This window comes from Mustela lutreola, chromosome 14 (genome assembly GCF_030435805.1).
Source record: "Mustela lutreola isolate mMusLut2 chromosome 14, mMusLut2.pri, whole genome shotgun sequence".
Lineage (NCBI taxonomy): Eukaryota > Metazoa > Chordata > Mammalia > Carnivora > Mustelidae > Mustela > Mustela lutreola.
Window position 1 is genome coordinate 60697263 of NC_081303.1, and position 18645 is coordinate 60715907.

The 18645-nt window shown below is 37.9% G+C and overlaps 1 protein-coding gene across 1 annotated transcript in view; it reads right to left on the reverse strand.

The window, feature by feature from the left end:
- Positions 1-18645, reverse strand: part of USH2A (usherin) — a 704505-nt gene that overhangs the window by 319488 nt on the left and 366372 nt on the right. The window contains exons 35-36 of the mRNA XM_059145262.1: positions 5418-5569; positions 344-506 (exon numbers count right to left, since the gene is read on the reverse strand). Coding sequence (XP_059001245.1) covers positions 344-506; positions 5418-5569 — 315 coding nt within the window. The remainder of the gene's footprint in view (positions 1-343; positions 507-5417; positions 5570-18645) is intronic.

Genomic DNA, 18645 nt, shown 5'->3' on the forward strand with positions numbered 1-18645 from the left:
AGAACATGGACTCCACAGCACACTGGTCTTTCTCAAACGTACGCAGGCACCGAAGCCACCTGAAGGGTTTGGGAAAACAGAGCATGGTGGTGGTGGTGGTGGTGGGGAGGGGGGCTGCAGGGTTCCTGAGCCGGTGGGTCAGGTCGGGGAGCACCGAGAACATTCCCCGCCCTACAGTGTGCGCTCCGGGGGCCACGCAACGAGAACCGCCGCTCTCACTCCTCAAGATGGGCTATTTCTAGGGGAAATAAAGGAATGCCAATCTGTCGCTCCAAGGAAGATTTCAAAAGCAAATAAACTGTCTTGTCACATTCGTGCAGTTTAAAAAGTGTCAACGCGTTACCTGGGTCGGCATAGAACGTCCCGGTGACGAGGACTGAGTATGTTAAGCGTCCATTCGGGTGAAAAGGCGCGTCCCACCTCACGCGGGCTTCTCGGGAGCCCTGTGTTTCGGCAGACACGGTCACTGTTCCTTCAGGAGGAGCTTCCAGAGTTCGATTTTCCACCTGCGAGGGTAAAAAGATTTATTTTTTGTCTTGCAAATACAATAAGTGCGAGCTCCACTCGGAGCATCGTCTTTCTTCAAAGAATCTCTTTTGCTGTGAAGTAAACTATTTTGACAGAAGCATCTTGTATGAATACTTCATTTTGTCAGCGGGATCAAAGCGGACCTCGTGTTGTCTTCGTCCTGCTGTTCCCGCTCAGGATTTGAGCTCCTGACCGAGGCGCTTGCTTGCGACTGTTTTCAGAGTACGGGCATCCGCTCACACTGTGATGGTGCCTATGGGTGTGCGTATCCACAGACTCTTTCCAGGACTGCTTAAAAACAACTTTTAAGGGATTGCAAAAGAGAAGGAAATGCACAAGATCTGTTTTCATAAGTTTCTGACTGAAGCGGTAGGCTTCCGGGCTCTGTGAGAAAGGTTCTTCGGCTGGCTGCTGGCCTGCCAGCGGGCATGCGCATGCGCGCGCGTGCACGCACACGTACAAGGACGCGCACGCGCACGCACACGCACAAGCACAGACTTCGCCTCGCGCTGTTGCTACCAGGAACGTAAGGGCGGTATCATGACAGACAGACGTCAAGAAATAAAGGTACCTACGTGAGCCTATCCCTAAGGTTAATTACCAAAAAAGTTGAGATTTTCATTAATAGAGTGTTAATGAACCTATGCAGAAAAGAGCAAAAGATGAAGGACTCTGAAAGAAGATGTAATTCTTAACTACACAGAGGCTAGGAAGATTTTAGTGGCTAAATGCATAAAATGACTAAGTGACCAGAGGATGGTCAAAGTGGAAAGAAAGCAGAATGGGGCTCAGGATCGTTAGCATCTTCTAATAACTGGCTTAAATTTGTTCACTAATCACCACAAACTCCTAAGCATCCTTGTAAGTGTTTGACCTTTTAGGATGTATTGAATATGTTGATAATTTTGACCTTATTCTTAAAGCAGAGGCTCATGCCTCATCACTAGAAGGTGATCAAACACGAAATCCTTAGGCAGGCAAATATTCTCAATTATGAAACCTTCATTTGTTAGGGCGAAGACACTTTCCCAATTATGAAAATAAATGTGAAAAAGACAGAGTGTTAATTTTTAATAAGTATGAGGTCACGACATGTTTTATTTTCATCTGAGAAAGACTATGGGGTTCTTTAGATCTATAACTCCTCATTTTTTTTTTTTTTAGTCTAATAACTATGTACCAAAAAATGATAAAGAAACTTGACTGGAAAAATATCAATTCATCATTTTAATATTTCATAACAATGTAGTTGGTTCCATTATGTCTATGTATATAATTCAAATTATTGCATAGAAAATGATTTTAAAGCGTTCCAAATAAAATGAGATTCAAAAAGTTGAAGAATTAAGGGCAATTCCAGATAATTATATTAGTATGCTCAAATATCTGGTTAACTCAAAGTGATATATTTTAAAAATTTCCTTCAGTAGCTGGATAAATACCTCAGTTTTTACTCTACATGAAATTTGGCAGTTGTATTATTTTGCCTCAACTCGGTCTTTTATTTTATTTATTTATTTTTTAAAGATTTTATTTATTTATTTGACAGAGAGAGATCACAAGTAGGCAGAGAGGCAGGCAGAGAGAGAAAGAGGAGGAAGCAGGCTCCCTGCGGAGCAGAGAGCCCGATGCAGGACTCAATCCCAGGACCCTGAGATCATGACCTGAGCCGAAGGCAGCGGCTTAACCCACTGAGCCACCCAGGCGCCCCTCAACTCGGTTTTTTATTAAAAAAAAAAAAAAAAAAAATTACCTCCTTGTTTATCTATCTTGCCTTAAAAAGAATGTTAGGGAAAAGGCATTCTGGAAGGCTGGAAACCTCCCCTGACACAGAAAATAAATTGTTTTGAGAATAAATGTGCCATGAAAACATATAAACATTTTAATAAAATTTTCATCTTTAATAAAACTCTTATCATGTACCAGAAATCTTTGCATAAATATTTCACTGAAAATTTTACATCAATCCTGTTTAAAATGGGCATTATTTTCCTTTTGTAAGAGTTGAAAAATCTAAGGCATAGTAGAATAAGTATGTTTGCCAAGGAGGCACGAGGAATAATAGCAGGTTTAAGGTAGATTTCCCATTTAGGATTTTCTTGACAAATGCATATTGCCCTGAAGATTTAGATGTCTTATATAATAAATTTTTTTCTTTGGAAAAAACAAATGTGAAAAGGTGATATGTGTATAGGTGTGTTTACGTGTACAAACATGCATCACCAAGAACCCAAAGCAGCTTTTTAACTATATCCCATGGCAGTGACCTATAGTTTCACATTTCATCCTTAAGAGGCTCCTTAGAGAATTGAATCCAATGAATGTTCCAAGGCCAGACACAGTCATAAAATTCCCAATCTTAGACTCTACCAGTGTTATCTAACATTAGCTAAGTGGAAAAAAACAAACAAAAAGCAGAGTGATTATCCTATGGACATATTCAGTGCATCATATTATAATAACAATGTGAAGGGTTTCTCTCTAATATAACTCACAATAGAATTGAAAGCAAGGATAGCTCTTAAAAAGTTAATTTCTGTTGCATTTTCTGTTAATTTTTCATTATTTCAAACACTTATAAAACTTCAATTACTAGATTAAATTTGGCAATGCATATTAGCATCATAAAATTAGGATCAAAGGCATTATAAATAGTTTTTAACACTGGAATTTCTTTAAAAGCCAAATACGTTGTATAAATTGAATGAGAACTGAACAAACCACAAAAAAAAAATCTTTTTTTCAGATGGGTACAGAGTAATTCTTACCAAATCACAAAAACAGGTAATAAACCGGTAGGGGTAAAAACAGAACATACTGAGCTAATACTACATTAAAATGGTAAAAATGTGGAAAATATGTATGCATTTTTAATTTTAAAACACTCTATTTTATCAAACTTGTCCTTTTTACTCTTTTATCCACTTTATTATTTCAGCTTGCCAGTTTTGAGGGTGAACCATACCACATTCAGGAACAGATCATATTTGTCACAGAGAAAACAGAGAATAGTATTTCCCTGCATGCATGAAAAAGATGTAAAATAAACAGGCTTCTCTTTCCAAAAACCAAGAATTATCATTAAAAATGTTGTTAGGCGAACAAAAAAATAGACTCACAAAAAATTTATTTTTCAATTTCTGCCAGCAAAAGATCTAAAAACAGAAATCATGAATTTTTTGTTTCAATGAAATGCTTGTTGTAACACTGCATTAGATAAAGAATACCCTTAAGGGATGTGTGTATCTGAATCTGGACTATCATTCATGACTACGGTAGATATCCTGGGTGATTTAAAATATTCAGATATGTAATCTCTTAAGGGCATACTGTAATTGGTACAAAAATATTTTAGAAATCAATTGAAAACTGTAGGTTTTAACTTCTTGGCAGCACAGAGTTGACTTGTTCTAAATAAAGACATTGTTGTTCAATCCCAGTGATTAGAGATGGATCATTGACTTGGGAAAAGCGTTTGCATACTGAGCACAGGATAAAGAAAAGTACCAAGGGGAGAAAATAACCATGCTTGATGTCAGGACTGAGTCTAGAATGTACGAGGCCATGGCAGAGCAGCTTTTACAATACAATTCTGTTTTCTCCCTTCCCGTCAGGGCACTGTGGCATTTGATTTCTTAAAGTTAACATCGCCTACTATCTTATCTGCACAAGACACAGATCAATAACCGTGTCCCCCTTGTTTCAAGTTGCCAGAACATCAAGAGACAGTGTGGGAGCCAATTTAGTAGCCAGAACCATGTGCTGTTTATATTTTTGAAAGAGTCTAGGTTTCAAGCTCATGTGAAGTGTTCTCGTGTTTCTTTGCTTTTTCTTTTGAATGGAGAAGAAGAGCTGGCCTCTTGCCATTCCTGCTTTTAAGAGTAAGTAATCGTCAGAGGGTCTGAGCTATAAAATACTTAATGGCAGTAAAGACTACAGCTCAGCTCCACCAAAAGATGATGTTAGCAGCTTGGAAAGCAACCAACCTCTGAAACGAAATGGAAGGTGTGATCAAAAATAAGGAAGCAAAAATGAAACTGTAGAGCTGTTTTCCAAGGTAATATTTATATAATACACTTTCCAGTGAAGACAGAGTGCATTAAAATGATAGAGCATTAGCAAACATTGCCAAAAAATATCTAAAAGTAATGAGCATTTCCCTTAAAAGAAGCGAAATCTAATTAAGAAAAATGTACAAAAATAAAATCTGATGTTTTGAAGCTAACGAATGTCATGCTGGTCTATGACAATTATACACTATTGAGTTTTAAAAATTATATTAAAAAATAAAGAGCATGATTTGTCAATCTTTTAACTGCTAATGAAATACACACCATAGATTTCTGAAATGTGGATATCAAAAGCACGCAGTTTTAAATACGGTTCTTATGAAACTGTATCACACTGATGATATAAATCTATTTTATTCTATTAGATGAGACAAGTTCAAACTTCTGACTGACTGACATACTTTCTGGGCATCTGTGTTGCCCTACTGTGGCAATCATGGACTTTCAATTGTTTTCACTTTTTAATCATAAATTACTTAGTTGTTGAGCCATTATTAGAAAGAAAAACATCCACTTGAAGTAAATATGTAACTAAACTAAACAAAATCGAATGTCCTTCTGCTAACCCAGCCAACTTACCTTGAAAAATTTCAGTGAAATACAGATTCTGTCCTTCACTAGACCTATGCACAGTCTTGAAATTTATGTTGAATATAAACTCTTCCTAAGTCTTAAATAAAATTTTATAAAAAGAAAATCTCCCATCCTGCTTGAAAGCCTAGCTGTGCACAGAGTGAGTCACCACCATTTACTTCTTCCTTGATATTCACTGTCATCTGACATCAGATACATTCCCAGAATGTAAATGTGGATACTCACCAGTGGGCCCAGAGCACAACCTTTGGCCGTGCATGCTTGGACTCGGAAGGAATGTAAGCTCCAAGGAGCAAATCCATAAGCATGACAGCTGAGTTCTGAGGAATTGTGAATTAATATACCATCCAGATATAGTCCATAGCTTGTGATAACACCTGGGAAGATAATAATGGACCTTTAGCATGACTACCAGACAACAGCAAAGAATGTCTTAAGAAAGCAAGCACTTCTTGATATGATTTATAATTTCATGGAATTACTGAATCACAGTATCTGATACTTTCCCCAGTCTAAACTCTGTCTCTTTCCAAAGGATAAAACAGGCATTAAACCCCTAAATATCAAACTGTTAAGCTAATTAGTACAGAGACAGAAATAGAACCCAAGAGCCCCAGTATGAGACTCTTCATATTACATCATGTGAAGAGCTATCATTTGTGTTCCAGATAAAACATGAATAAATTAAGTACACTTATAATTTGTATTGCATTCTAAAGTGATATCCTTAGTAGATGTGCTCTAGAAGTCAAATGTCCTTATTTGTTAGGGCATTATACATTACTCAGGATGTATCAGGCACTGTTCTAAGCACCTGTTGTGTGTGAACTCCTTTTTAACCCTCTCCTAGCAGCACCACCAGAACAGAGGCAATATCATTATGATCATTTCATAGATGAAGAAATTCAGGCAAGACAGATTAGGTAACTTGCTCCAAATCACATAGCTGGCCTGTGCCGGAGTCAGAATTTGAACCTAGGAGGTCTGACTCTAGAACCCATGTTCTCAACCACAATATTACATAACCTAACCATAAACACCTTAATACAAATTGCACAAAGAGTAGTCATGAGACACTCACAAATGGGTTAGAGAAACTGTGATTTACTGGTTTTAATGATCAACTAAAATTTATTTCAGAAGGAAGTTTATGTGTCTTTTCATGAAATCAACTAGTAGAGATACGTGAAATTAAATAGTTGTTGTATATGGTCATTTGGATTATGTAGTCAAAATATTTTTATTAAAAGGAAGTTAAAGATCTGTGTTCCCTGGAATTACGGAATCCCCAAATTGATCAAGCATTGAGAAATAAAACTTTGCTTACATACTAAATTAGAACTTCTTTCAAAGTGAAATTAAGTTCACAGTGGCTGTTTAATTGCCTCTCTGTAGGATCCCCAAGGCAATCTTAACTCTTCCTTACCTGTTTATTTCTAGACTTAACACCATGCCTAAAACATAGTAGGTACTACATGTATATTGATTGAATGGATAAATTAATGAACACACAGCAGAATAAAGATATCAGCATCCAATCTAGAGGGAAAATGTAAGGCTATAGAAAAAAGAGATAACTCTCTACCTGAAGTATGAAAAGAGACTTGGTAAAAAGATGATATTCAAGAATAGCTCAGAGATAGATTTGGAGAAGGAACGAGTCTTGAAAGAGGCTCTAGCACAGTCAAGGTTGTCAAGGAATTCAGCTGGCTTCCAAGAGGCCTGTCTCAGCCTAGGAACTCCAAATTTGGTCTCATTAATGTCTTAAAGGAAGATCAAACCTTCACCCATCATTGCATTAGGGGTAGCATTCTTGGTGGGACCAAGGACATCAGGAGCTTTTTCCCGAGTGTCCCTTTCTCCTGGGAGGAAATCGCTCCCTTCCAGAATCTGCTCACAATGTTTGGCATCACCATCACCTGCAAATTTATAGAATGCTGCCCCCATTTTCAGGATATCCTTTAAAAGACTGCTTTGGATTTAAAAATCAGTTCATAGCAAAACAAGTAGGGAGTGAGTTACTGTCATAAAAGTTACTCATCTAATAATATACTTCGTCAACCCATAGCCTAAGAGATTGCTGGAACAGCCTCCTAAAGCCCGCATTACAGCTGAGGCTGGGTGATGACGCCTGAGGGTTCGTACATGATTTGAGCCAGGGTTTTCTACAGTGAAAAATGTGGAAATAGGGATCAAGAGAAGGTAGGCAGAGTGCTTCCTCTTACTATTACACTTAATAACCTACATAAAATATGTTTGCATTCTCCAGCCACAAAGAGGAATACTTAGCTATGGGCTGCATGCAGGTTACTGCTAAATTAGAAACAGAATATTACCCGGCAATTTGGGATCCTCATGCAACTAAATCAACAGGCAAAAAAGAAAAAAAAAGTTACTGTGTGGAAGGAGAAATTGGCTTCCTGGGGCTGACACTAAGCGCACACACCCTTCAGTCATGAAGGTTTGGATTACCTTTCTAGGTCAAGATTCTAAAACAGATGAGCTGCTGGCTGAGGGCAAAGGGAAGAGGTTATAAATGTCAACTGTGGCCTTAAACTAGTTACGGAAATGAGAATTGTAGGTGTTACTTCATGTTTTATTATGTTCATATTACATAAAGATTTGTATAGAATAACAAATTTTCTCTTCTCCTTTTCCCTGCTGATTTGTATAAAGAAAGTTAACGGGTATTAATTTTATCTTAGTTTTTATGTTGCAGGATTTCTAGGTCGGTCGTGTCTAAACTCAAGGGGCCATGAACCCAGGTGGACTACAATGACAGAGGGTGAGAGCTTCTTCCTTGTATAAAGCAGAGTAGGGTGTTAGGCGGAAGCATGCAGTGATTATTGCTGGTCATGGAAAGTAGTGGAAGCCAGAGGAGCATGCCCGGGTGCTGAATCATCTGGTCATTCATCCGGTTCATCTGCCCACAGCCCCACATCCGCAGGTCTACAGTCTGCGCTGGGCTTGACAATCCATCCTCTGTATTTGCAGCCCTCTGACTTGCTGGCTTCCTCTTGGATTTCTCCAGTAGGAGGCACTGCAAGCTGGGCAGAAACAGGAAGACAGAAAATGTCCAACTTGTAGCTCTAAGCGCTGAGGCTTTTGCTGACTGTTGAGAAGTCAGCAAAGGGACAAAGCAGCTGTGGCCTCAAGCAGTGTCGGCAGCAGAAATGCCTCTTCTGCATTTCCAGCTTCTTCAGTAGTGGACTCTAGGTGGCCCTTTAGCTTGGGCTGGGGCAGTACCTCCTGATGGTTCAAGCACCAAATCAGCAAATCCAGCAACTAACAACAGCTGAGGCCGACTCAGAAGCCAAGGACCAGGGAAGTTAGCAGCGCTCTGACAATCACCATTTTTGTTTCTACAGCCCTTCCAACACATTTGTAATCAACTCCTTATATTAAACACAGTCTGTCTTACAATCCTAGCACATTTTCTGTTTCACTAGTTAGATCTTGGTCAGTACATCCTTTAGGATTAAAGCTGTTTATATTTGAACGAGCTAATACTTTTTATTTATTAATTTTTTGAGCTAGTGCTTTTTAAACAAAGCTACTACTTGGACTTATTTTCCTTGATGAGGATAACGTTGTATAGCTTATCTTTTAAGAGCAGGTCTATTTCCCTCATTTCCAAATTTTGGGGTAACAGTATTTTACTGTCATGTAGCCCTTTAACTACACCAAAAAGGTACAACTGTCACCTTTCTCCTTTATTCTAGTATGACCATCTCTGATAATTCTGAGAATATTTACAGAAAGTATTTGGTTTAATGCCATTTAATAATCAACACACAAAAGCATAGATGAATTAAAACTAAGAAATGAAAGATATATAATGTAAAACTAAATAGTCACAAGAAATTTAAGAGAAGAAAAAATGGATAAAATCACAGTAATAATCATGATAAGAAATTATGATGTGCCAGGCCCTCAGCTAAGCAATCTTTTAATCCTCACAAAAAAAAAAAAAAAAAAAAAAAAAATCTTATGTGCAAATAACGTGTTGGAGAGGCTCTTAAAGAAATTGTAAGACCCTCAAAATGCTATCTACTTGACCTGCTTTTCAACAATGACATAGAAAGTACCCAAATCAATATTTCCGTTTTCTTACATAATTGGGGAACAGAGAATTTCTTTTATGCTAGGATTATGTGCATAATATCTCATTTATCTGACATATTGGGAAATGACACATTTCATAGAAGTTAATTTTCTTTATAACTAAATCTCATTCCTTAAGTACAAACTTTTAAGAATTTTAACCAATTTTAGAGGAAATCTTTCCAGCAAGGACTCCACAGTACTCACCTGTCTTCCCACACAGACTATAATGAATATAATTGAATCATCTCGTGATGACTCAAACCATGCATTATGGTCACCAAAGAGTATATTCTCTAATTCAGTAGACCCTCAGGGACCATGAGATCTAGGATACTTACCCAGCTTTTACCCTTCACATCCTCAGTGGCTACACTTAATCCATTCTTATGTCTGCTTTTTGAGTTCTCCTTCCTCCCTCAGTGACAATCTCTCAACAGTTTCTTCTTTGTTTTGTCTACCTGACTTAAGCAAGTCAACCCTTAGCAAGCAATGCTAAGAAACTAGATAACCGTGACATCCGGAACTAGGTATAAAGAAATAACACAGTTGCTAAGAGAAGGGCTTTGAGCAAGGTGAGTGCATGGCAAATGGGCTGAGAATAAAACTAAATGAGATTTGTGACAGTTTATTCAACTGCTCAGAAACTTTTTAGTATGGAGGATGCATCTGAATGAAAAGGTGGGTGAAACTCAAGTCCAGCTTTCACACGAGTGAGCACGCACACACGCGCTCATGCACGCGTACCTACAGAGTAACCCAGCGTTCGGTAAGTAACCACAATTTGACAGCACTTGTGGGAAGAACTAAAAGGTCAATTATAGATCTAAACTGTAGAATCCAAGTGTACACTGGGTAAGTGTCATCTAGCCTTTAAGTCATATTGGACTCTCTCCTCTCCTCTGCCTCCCCCACCATACCAAGTCCATCATCGAGTCACATAGACTGTACATTCCCAACTGATCGTCACCCATCACCATACTCATGGCCACCTAGTCCATTCTGCCATCATCTCCTATCCGAGAATAATAGCCACCCTCATGTTTTGATGCATTATTCATGTTTCCATACAATTCATTCTTTATACTACAGACAGAGGGCCATTTTTCAAAATGCATATCCAAAAATGCCACATGCAGTCAGTGATCAGTCAGACCTTTGCTGAGTACTAGCAAGATGAGAGTTCCCCATCCCAGGATTGGGAAGCTGGGGTCAACGTGAGTACGTTGTGAAGCTGGAACAGACTCATGATGTTGATCTCTCTGGGTCTTCTGCCTTTAGCTCCAGGTCTCAATAGCTAGTCACCAGGTCTCAAGGTCAGGCCAAAGTGGGATGCCATCATGCTTTAGAGCTGGTGCCTACATCTGCCACAAAAAGGAGCCTGAGACAAGTGCAAATATTTCCTTTGATCTGGTTTGGGCAAGGCCATTAGCGATATAATCCATGTTAAGGACATATGGTCAAACTGCCTGGCAAATTGGTGGACAATAAGAGATACCATTTGAAAATAACAATGCATTTCTTACCAAGATAGGTAGGCAGATGTCATAACTTCTCACTAACAGGCTTTTTAATGTAAATTAATTAGTATTATATAAAATATTTATAATTCAGTTCCAATAACATACATTTAGCAATTAAGTCTCAAATATGTATTAAGACAACAATTTTAATTGATCTCAGATTTCTAAAGTATATAACAAAAACTAATGAATTCCCAGTGCACATTTTAAGTGAAGCTTAAGGAGGCACTTTCCTTCTTTAAGTAGGAGTACAAGACATATATGAATAGGTTTGAAAAAAAGTTAAATGTAAAGTTCTAAAAATGCTGTGTGTTTTTGACATTTTAAACACTTTATTATTAAAAAATGTACTGAACACTCATGTTGAGTCAGACAATAAGCAATATGCTTGATATGAATTATTTCCATTAACATTAACAACATCAAGAAATAAGAAGTGTTAATTTGCCTTGTTACTGAGTTAGGGGAACGGACTCTTAGGCTAAGCTGTTTTCTAGGGTCAAATAAATATCAACTCCGGCTTGGAGCCTGGCAATCTCATCTCCCTACCACCACCACTCCTCTTCTTCATCTCCAGCCTAACTTTCTCTGCTAAAGTAGGAATTCCGCTCAAATAAGCACTGACAAACCCATTCTGGCCCTACAAGCAATTAAGTTGAGCATAACGGAAACTTAGTGTGTATCTACTGGAAGTCAATTCCTGAAAGCTACTATGCTTGGTACTTTGGGGAATAGAAACAATACGAAATAATATCTGCCTTTATGGAAGTAAAAAGGGGCTAAACACAGGTCTAATTAAACAATTGAAGAGCTAAATAAAAGTGATAAGCACCACAAAATTTTATGCTCAACAAATGGTATAGACATACAAGAGCTTCTAGCAAGGGGCAATCACTCTGCCTTAAGTAAGTCCTGAAAGCTTTTTAGAGCAGCTGGGGTTTCTGTACAAAGCAGCTGGGTCTTCCATAAAAGGCAAAATGTGAAAAGGCCATGTCTCAGGAAGATGTTCCTTGTGGGGAAATGACATTTACCAATGCCTGGAAGGAAGAAAATGCAAGGTATAATAAAGACATCCAGAATAGATCCGTATTCTGTTGTTATTGTCGTAACCGGTGAAAGCCTAATAGAAAATGAGCCTTCAAACAGATGTTCAGACCTTGAATGCCACACCAAGGGTTGGGGATTTTATGATGCACAGGAGAACTATGGATATTTTTTGTGTATTGACCAGGGGTTAAAATAAACATGGTATTTAGAAGAATTAATCTAGAGTCACAGTTACAATAGACTGGAGTAGGGAAGACCACAGGTGTAGGGAAAAGGGCAGCTGAAAATATCAAAAGGAAAAAAAAAATGTTGAAAGCCTCCTTTTCCTGAATATACAGTAATGAGTTATGATTGAGAGAGGGATGTGGGAATGCCATATTGCAGTGGTAGTATGGAATTCTAAAAGAGAAATAGCTTTAACAGTTTTATATATTTTCTTTAATAAAATAAATTTATAATGCTAGAGCTGAGGTTAGGGTTAGAGTACAGCATTGTGTCATAGGTCACTATGCAGGCAAGAGAAGGGTCTATCCACCTTAGAGAGGGTTTGTGAGGGCGGGTGCGAATGATTTCCAAAAGCCCACTACCAAAGAACTAACTTACCTTTCGTCTACTGGTTTCAAAGGGGACTGTTTTTCAACTGGGGGATTAAAAAAAAGTCACACCCCTGTTTTGCATCTTGACTGTATCAGTGTCAAAATCATAGTTGTGATCATGTACTATAGTTTTAAAAGTATCCTGGGGGAGCTGGAAAGGGTCAACGAGATCTCTCTTCATGATTTCTTACAACTGCATGTGAATTTGTAACTATCTCAACATGTAACATTTCATTAAAATGCAAAACAAATACTGTTCCATAGGAAAGCACGCAAAGTAAGAGGAGGCAAATGCTTGAAAGTCAAAGGACCTTTATGCTGAAAAATTAACAGTATTCATGTTTTAGATCAGATGCCATCAATCCTCAGGAAAAACTCTTGAAGGCAAAAAAAAATTTCAGTTTCCCTTTACAGAGGAGAAAAACAAGTTGGAGAAAGACTGAATAACACAGTCAATGCCAGACAGAAAGTGTCGGAGCTACGGGTTGGTGTAACATGCAGAAACATTCAGGTTCAACAGTGCACAGACCATTACACTCTCTAACTTCCACGCACCTATTTCTTGTATATTTTTTAAATTACGTGATAAAACATAACATAGAAAAATACATAAAATATGTTATATCTCAAAGACAAATGAAAAAGTGGAAAGCCATGTAACCATCACCAAGGTTAAAAAATAAAATATTGCTAGCACCCCACAAATCTTCAGCACCCCATGAACCTTCTATGTGTCTTCCCTCATTCCAGCTCTTTCTCTTCCTCACAGACAGCTGTGTTAACTTCTAAAGAATGATTTGTTGCTTTTCTATTTAGGAATGCATTCATAAACAATATAATTAAGCTTGGTGAATTTTTAAATGTTTTGCTAATAGAATCATATAATATATAGTTTGAGGGGGAGGCACCTGGGTGGCTCAGTTGGATGGGCTTCCAACTCTTGATCTCAGCTGGGGTCTTGATCTTGGGCTCATGGGTTTCGGCCCTGCATTATGCTCCACGCTGGGTGTGAAGCCTACTTGAAAAAAAGATATTTTTGCTTCTTTTCTTGTTCACCATAATAAGCATGAATCCTGTCTGTCTGGTTGAGGGTGATCACACTTCACTCATTTCCATTGCTGTATCGTATTCCTGCACAATACAATTCATTCATTTAGTCTACTGTTGACATTTGAATTGTTTTCTTGTTCTGTCTCTTACATCACTGTATCTGTTATCATTTTTGTACTCGTGTCCTGAGGCAGATGTGAAGTTTACTAGCACATAGGTCCTGGAGTGAAACTGTTGGAATATATTTAATTTTGCTAGACAACACCCAACCGTTTTTCAAAGTGCACCAATTCCCACAATGAGTCCTCATTGTTCCATATCCCCAAAAAGACCTTGTATAACTCACACTTTTAAACTGTGCCAGTATTATATGTGGTAAAATGGTACCTTTTTTGGTATTATTTTTTATTTCTAGCTTATGAAAGAGGTTGAGCCCATGTCCTTATGTTCATTAGCTATTTGCTTTTTGTTCTTTTGTGAAATGCTTTTTCAGATATTTCCCCAGTTTATTATTATTCTTCTAACAACATCTAGAATATGTTATCATTGACAAAGTGTGTTGGAAAATAATAAATGAAGTAAAGAGTTTGGGTTTCATTTCTTCTAAGTTTAAGTTTATATACTTTAAAACATTTTATCAAACTATAGATGACAGTGGATCTTATATTAGTTTCAAGTATACAATGTAATGATATGACAGTTCTATACATTACCCAATGCTCACCATGGTAAGTGTAGCTACCATCTGTCACTATACAATGCTATTACAATTATTATTGGCTACATTCCCTCCCCAGTTTATTACTGATTCCTAAGAATACTTTAAGTATTCCAAATACTAGCCTTCTGAAAGTTACGTGTGTTATAAATGTTATATCCCACTCTCTTACTTATCTCTTTAGGCACTTTGTTTACAGCACATTTTGGTGAAAGAAGAGTTTGTAGTTTTATTCTCCCTTTTACCATTTTGAATTTACCTATTTGCCCAAAAGTCTCCTTTATATGATATTAAAATAGCTACCCCAACTTTCTTTTCTTCTCTTATCCTTTCTTTCCACAGTTTGGGTTGCTTTTGTTTGAGAAGAAAGGGGTTGGCAGCTAGTTCAGGGGTCTTTTTGTCAGTCTTCAGGACTCCTGAGGAACTACATGTTGGCTGTATCCTCACAGCCAACACTAACTCAAGATAAATGAGAATCCATCTGAGGACTGTGTACCTGAGCAAGCCCCTGACATCACTGTTGACATTGTTTATGAGTAAATGGTTAGCTGGTATTGATGAGAGCTACATCAAAGAATGGACACTAGTCAGGTACCAGGTAGACTTGGGGGGGATGGAAGAGCTGTGATTTCATCCAATGTCATTTGATTAAGCTTTTAGAAAAAAGGAGGGAGAGCCCACAGCCTTTCTCTCATGACCACACACTTTTACAACTTAGGAAGCTCACATTTTCCAAACTTTTTTTTTTCCTTATCAATAAAATGGGGGTCATATTCCTTGCCCTGGTGGCCTGATATAGTTAATGTGAAAATCAAATGAGTGAGCATATATGCAAGTACCTTAGGAATCAAGTGTGATGCATATAAGAGGAATGAACTTAGAGCTGTGCCTTCCTTCACATGTAAATTAAAGCCTTATTTGCTGTGAAAATCTTGCCTTAGACCATCTCTTCCTATGCTCACCTGTGTCATGTACTGCATATCTCTTGTAAAACATAAATTGCCCATCTCTTGGAAGCACGTTGTAGACAGGTCTGTATTCCCTACTTGTATGCTCTGTCATCACCCAGCAGTTTCCTATGTGTGTGCTAACTATTTAAGATTGCTCTCTACCCCAATGAAGTCCAGAGAGCACAGTGTGGAAAAACAGAACAGGTACTTCCCAAGTGCTGTCAAATACTTTTTGAAAAAAGAAATCTGCTGGATTAAGTGGATTTGGTTTTCAGTAGTTATCTGATTCCTCAGTAAACACTTATGGAATACCTACTCTGTGCCAGACATTGTGTTTCAAGCTGGAAATACCCAGAACAGTCCTGGTTCCTGCATTCATAAAACTTCCAATCTAAGTGAGAAGGAAGACTAAGTGGATTATGTATTAAAAGAGAACCAGATGGAAAAGAAGGAAAAATGGTAGTGGCTGAGAAGGCAGATGCTAACCTCATCTAGGTGGGTTAGGAAATTAAATTTTTCTGAGAAAATCGTGTTTAATATGAACTTGGCCCTTGGACCTACTTCATCAAAAGGAAAAATGTCAAAAATCATTATCTGATTAATTACAATAAGTATTTCATAATAATTAATAGAAAGATTTCAGTGAGGTATCAATGAGTTGATTATTATTTTAAAAATTAAATATCACAGACATATTAGATAAAGAGTCTTCATCTAGAACTTCTGAACACCATTCTCCTTATTTGCTTTTAAAATGTCTAGGGTGTCAAAGTTCAACTAGATGGAATTTTTGTTTACTTATTTACTTTTGCTATTTCCAGAATACATTTTACATCTATCAGTAGACCCAGCCCCCGAATTCTGTGTGTTATGTGCGGATTATACGAGATTTAAAAATCAGTTAAGGACTCAGCAGAAACTTGATAGCAACTCAAACTCATTTACAAAGCTATGGGCAGAGTTAAGGGAAAGACCGGGTGGTAATAATACATTCCCAGCAGGTCCTAGTTAGGACTCCTAGGAGACCATGCTAACGTAAGTTCAGTAGGATCCTGTAAACATCCTCAAATTTGCAAGGGAATGGATGAGAACAGATTTGGGAACCTGACAAAGAGCTGGAGTTACAGCAAAGGGCCATTGGATGGGTGCTGCAGCTTTTGGAGGAGGGATATGGCTCTACCCTGGAGCCCAGAGCGGGGGTCGAAAGGGAACAAAGGCTTTAAATTCTGCGACTTCATAGATTCTGGACACTAGTCCTTTATCTGATATGTCGTTTGCAAATATCTTCTCCCATTCTGTCAGTTGTCTTTTGATTTTGTTAACTGTTTCCTTTGCTGTGCAAAAGCTTTTGATCTTGATGAAATCCCAGTAGTTCATTTTTTCCCTTGCTTCCCTTGCCTTTTGCGTTGTTCCTAGGAAGATGTTGCTGCGGCTGAGGTCGAAGAGGTTGCTGCCCGTGTTCTCCTCAAGGATTTTGATGGATTCCTTTCGTACATTGAGGTCCTTCATCCATTTTGAGTCTATTTTTGTGTGTGGTGTAAGGAAATGGTCCAATTTCATTTTTCTGCATGTGGCTGTCCAATTTTCCCAGCACCATTTATTGAAAAGGCTGTCTTTTTTCCATTGGACATTCTTTCCTGCTTTGTCGAAGATTAGTTGACCATAGATTTGAGGGTCTATTTCTGGGCTCTCTATTCTGTTCCATTGATCTATGTGTCTGTTTTTGTGCCAGTACCATGCTGTCTTGATGATGACAGCTTTGTAATAGAGCCTGAAGTCCGGAATTGTGATGCCACCAACGTTGGCTTTCTTTTTCAATATCCCTTTGGCTATTCGAGGTCTTTTCTGGTTCCATATAAATTTTAGAATTATTTGTTCCATTTCTTTGAAAAAGATGGATGGTACTTTGATAGGAATTGCATTAAATGTGTAGATTGCTTTAGGTAGCATAGACATTTTCACAATATTTATTCTTCCAATCCAGGAGCATGGAACATTTTTCCATTTCTTTGTGTCTTCCTCAATTTCTTTCATGAGTACTTTATAGTTTTCTGAGTATAGATTCTGTGTCTCTTTGGTTAGGTTTATTCCTAGGTATCTTATGGTTTTGGATGCAATTGTAAATGGGATTGACTCCTTAATATCTCTTTCTTCTGTCTTGCTGTTGGTGTAGAGAAATGCAACTGATTTCTGTGCATTGATTTTATATCCTGACACTTTACTGAATTCCTGTATAAGTTCTAGCAGTTTTGGAGTGGAGTCTTTTGGGTTTTCCACATATAGTATCATATCATCTGCGAAGAGTGATAATTTGACTTCTTCTTTGCCGATTTGGATGCCTTTAATTTCCTTTTGTTGTCTGATTGCTGAGGCTAGGACCTCTAGTACGATGTTGAATAGCAGTGGTGATAATGGACATCCCTGCCGTGTTCCTGACCTTAGCGGAAAAGCTTTCAGTTTTTCTCCATTGAGAATGATATTTGCGATGGGTTTTTCATAGATGGCTTTGATGATATTGAGGTATGTGCCCTCTATCCCTACACTTTGAAGAGTTTTGATCAGGAAGGGATGTTGTACTTTGTCAAATGCTTTTTCAGCATCTATTGAGAGTATCATATGGTTCTTGTTCTTTCTTTTATTGATGTGTTGTATCACATTGACTGATTTGCGGATGTTGAACCAACCTTGCAGCCCTGGAATAAATCCCACTTGGTCGTGGTGAATAATCTTTTTAATGTACTGTTGAATCCTATTGGCTAGTATTTTGTTGAGTATTTTCGCATCTGTGTTCATCAAGGATATCGGTCTATAGCTCTCTTTTTTGGTGGGATCCTTGTCTGGTTTTGGGATCAAGGTGATGCTGGCTTCATAAAATGAGTTTGGAAGTTTTCCTTCCATTTCTATTTTTTGGAACAGTTTCAGGAGAATAGGAATTAGTTCTTCTTTAAATGTTTGGTAGAATTCCCCCGGGAAGCCGTCTGGCCCTGGGCTTTTGTTTGTTTGGAGATTTTTAATGACTGTTTCAATCTCCTTACTGGTTATGGGTCTGTTCAGGCTTTCTATTTCTTCCTGGCTCAGTTGTGGTAGTTTATATGTTTCTAGGAATGCATCCATTTCTTCCAGATTGTCAAATTTATTGCCGTAGAGTTGCTCATAGTATGTTCTTTGTATTTCTTTGGTGTTAGTTGTGATCTCTCCTCTTTCATTCATGATTTTATTTATTTGGGTCCTTTCTCTTTTCTTTTTGATAAGTCGGGCCAGGGGTTTATCAATTTTATTAATTCTTTCAAAGAACCAGCTCCTAGTTTCGTTGATTTGTTCTATTGTTTTTTTGGTTTCTATTTCATTGATTTCTGCTCTGATCTTTATGATTTCTCTTCTCCTGCTGGGCTTAGGGTTTCTTTCTTGTTCTTTCTCCAGCTCCTTTAGGTGTAGGGTTAGGTTGTGTACCCGAGACCTTTCTTG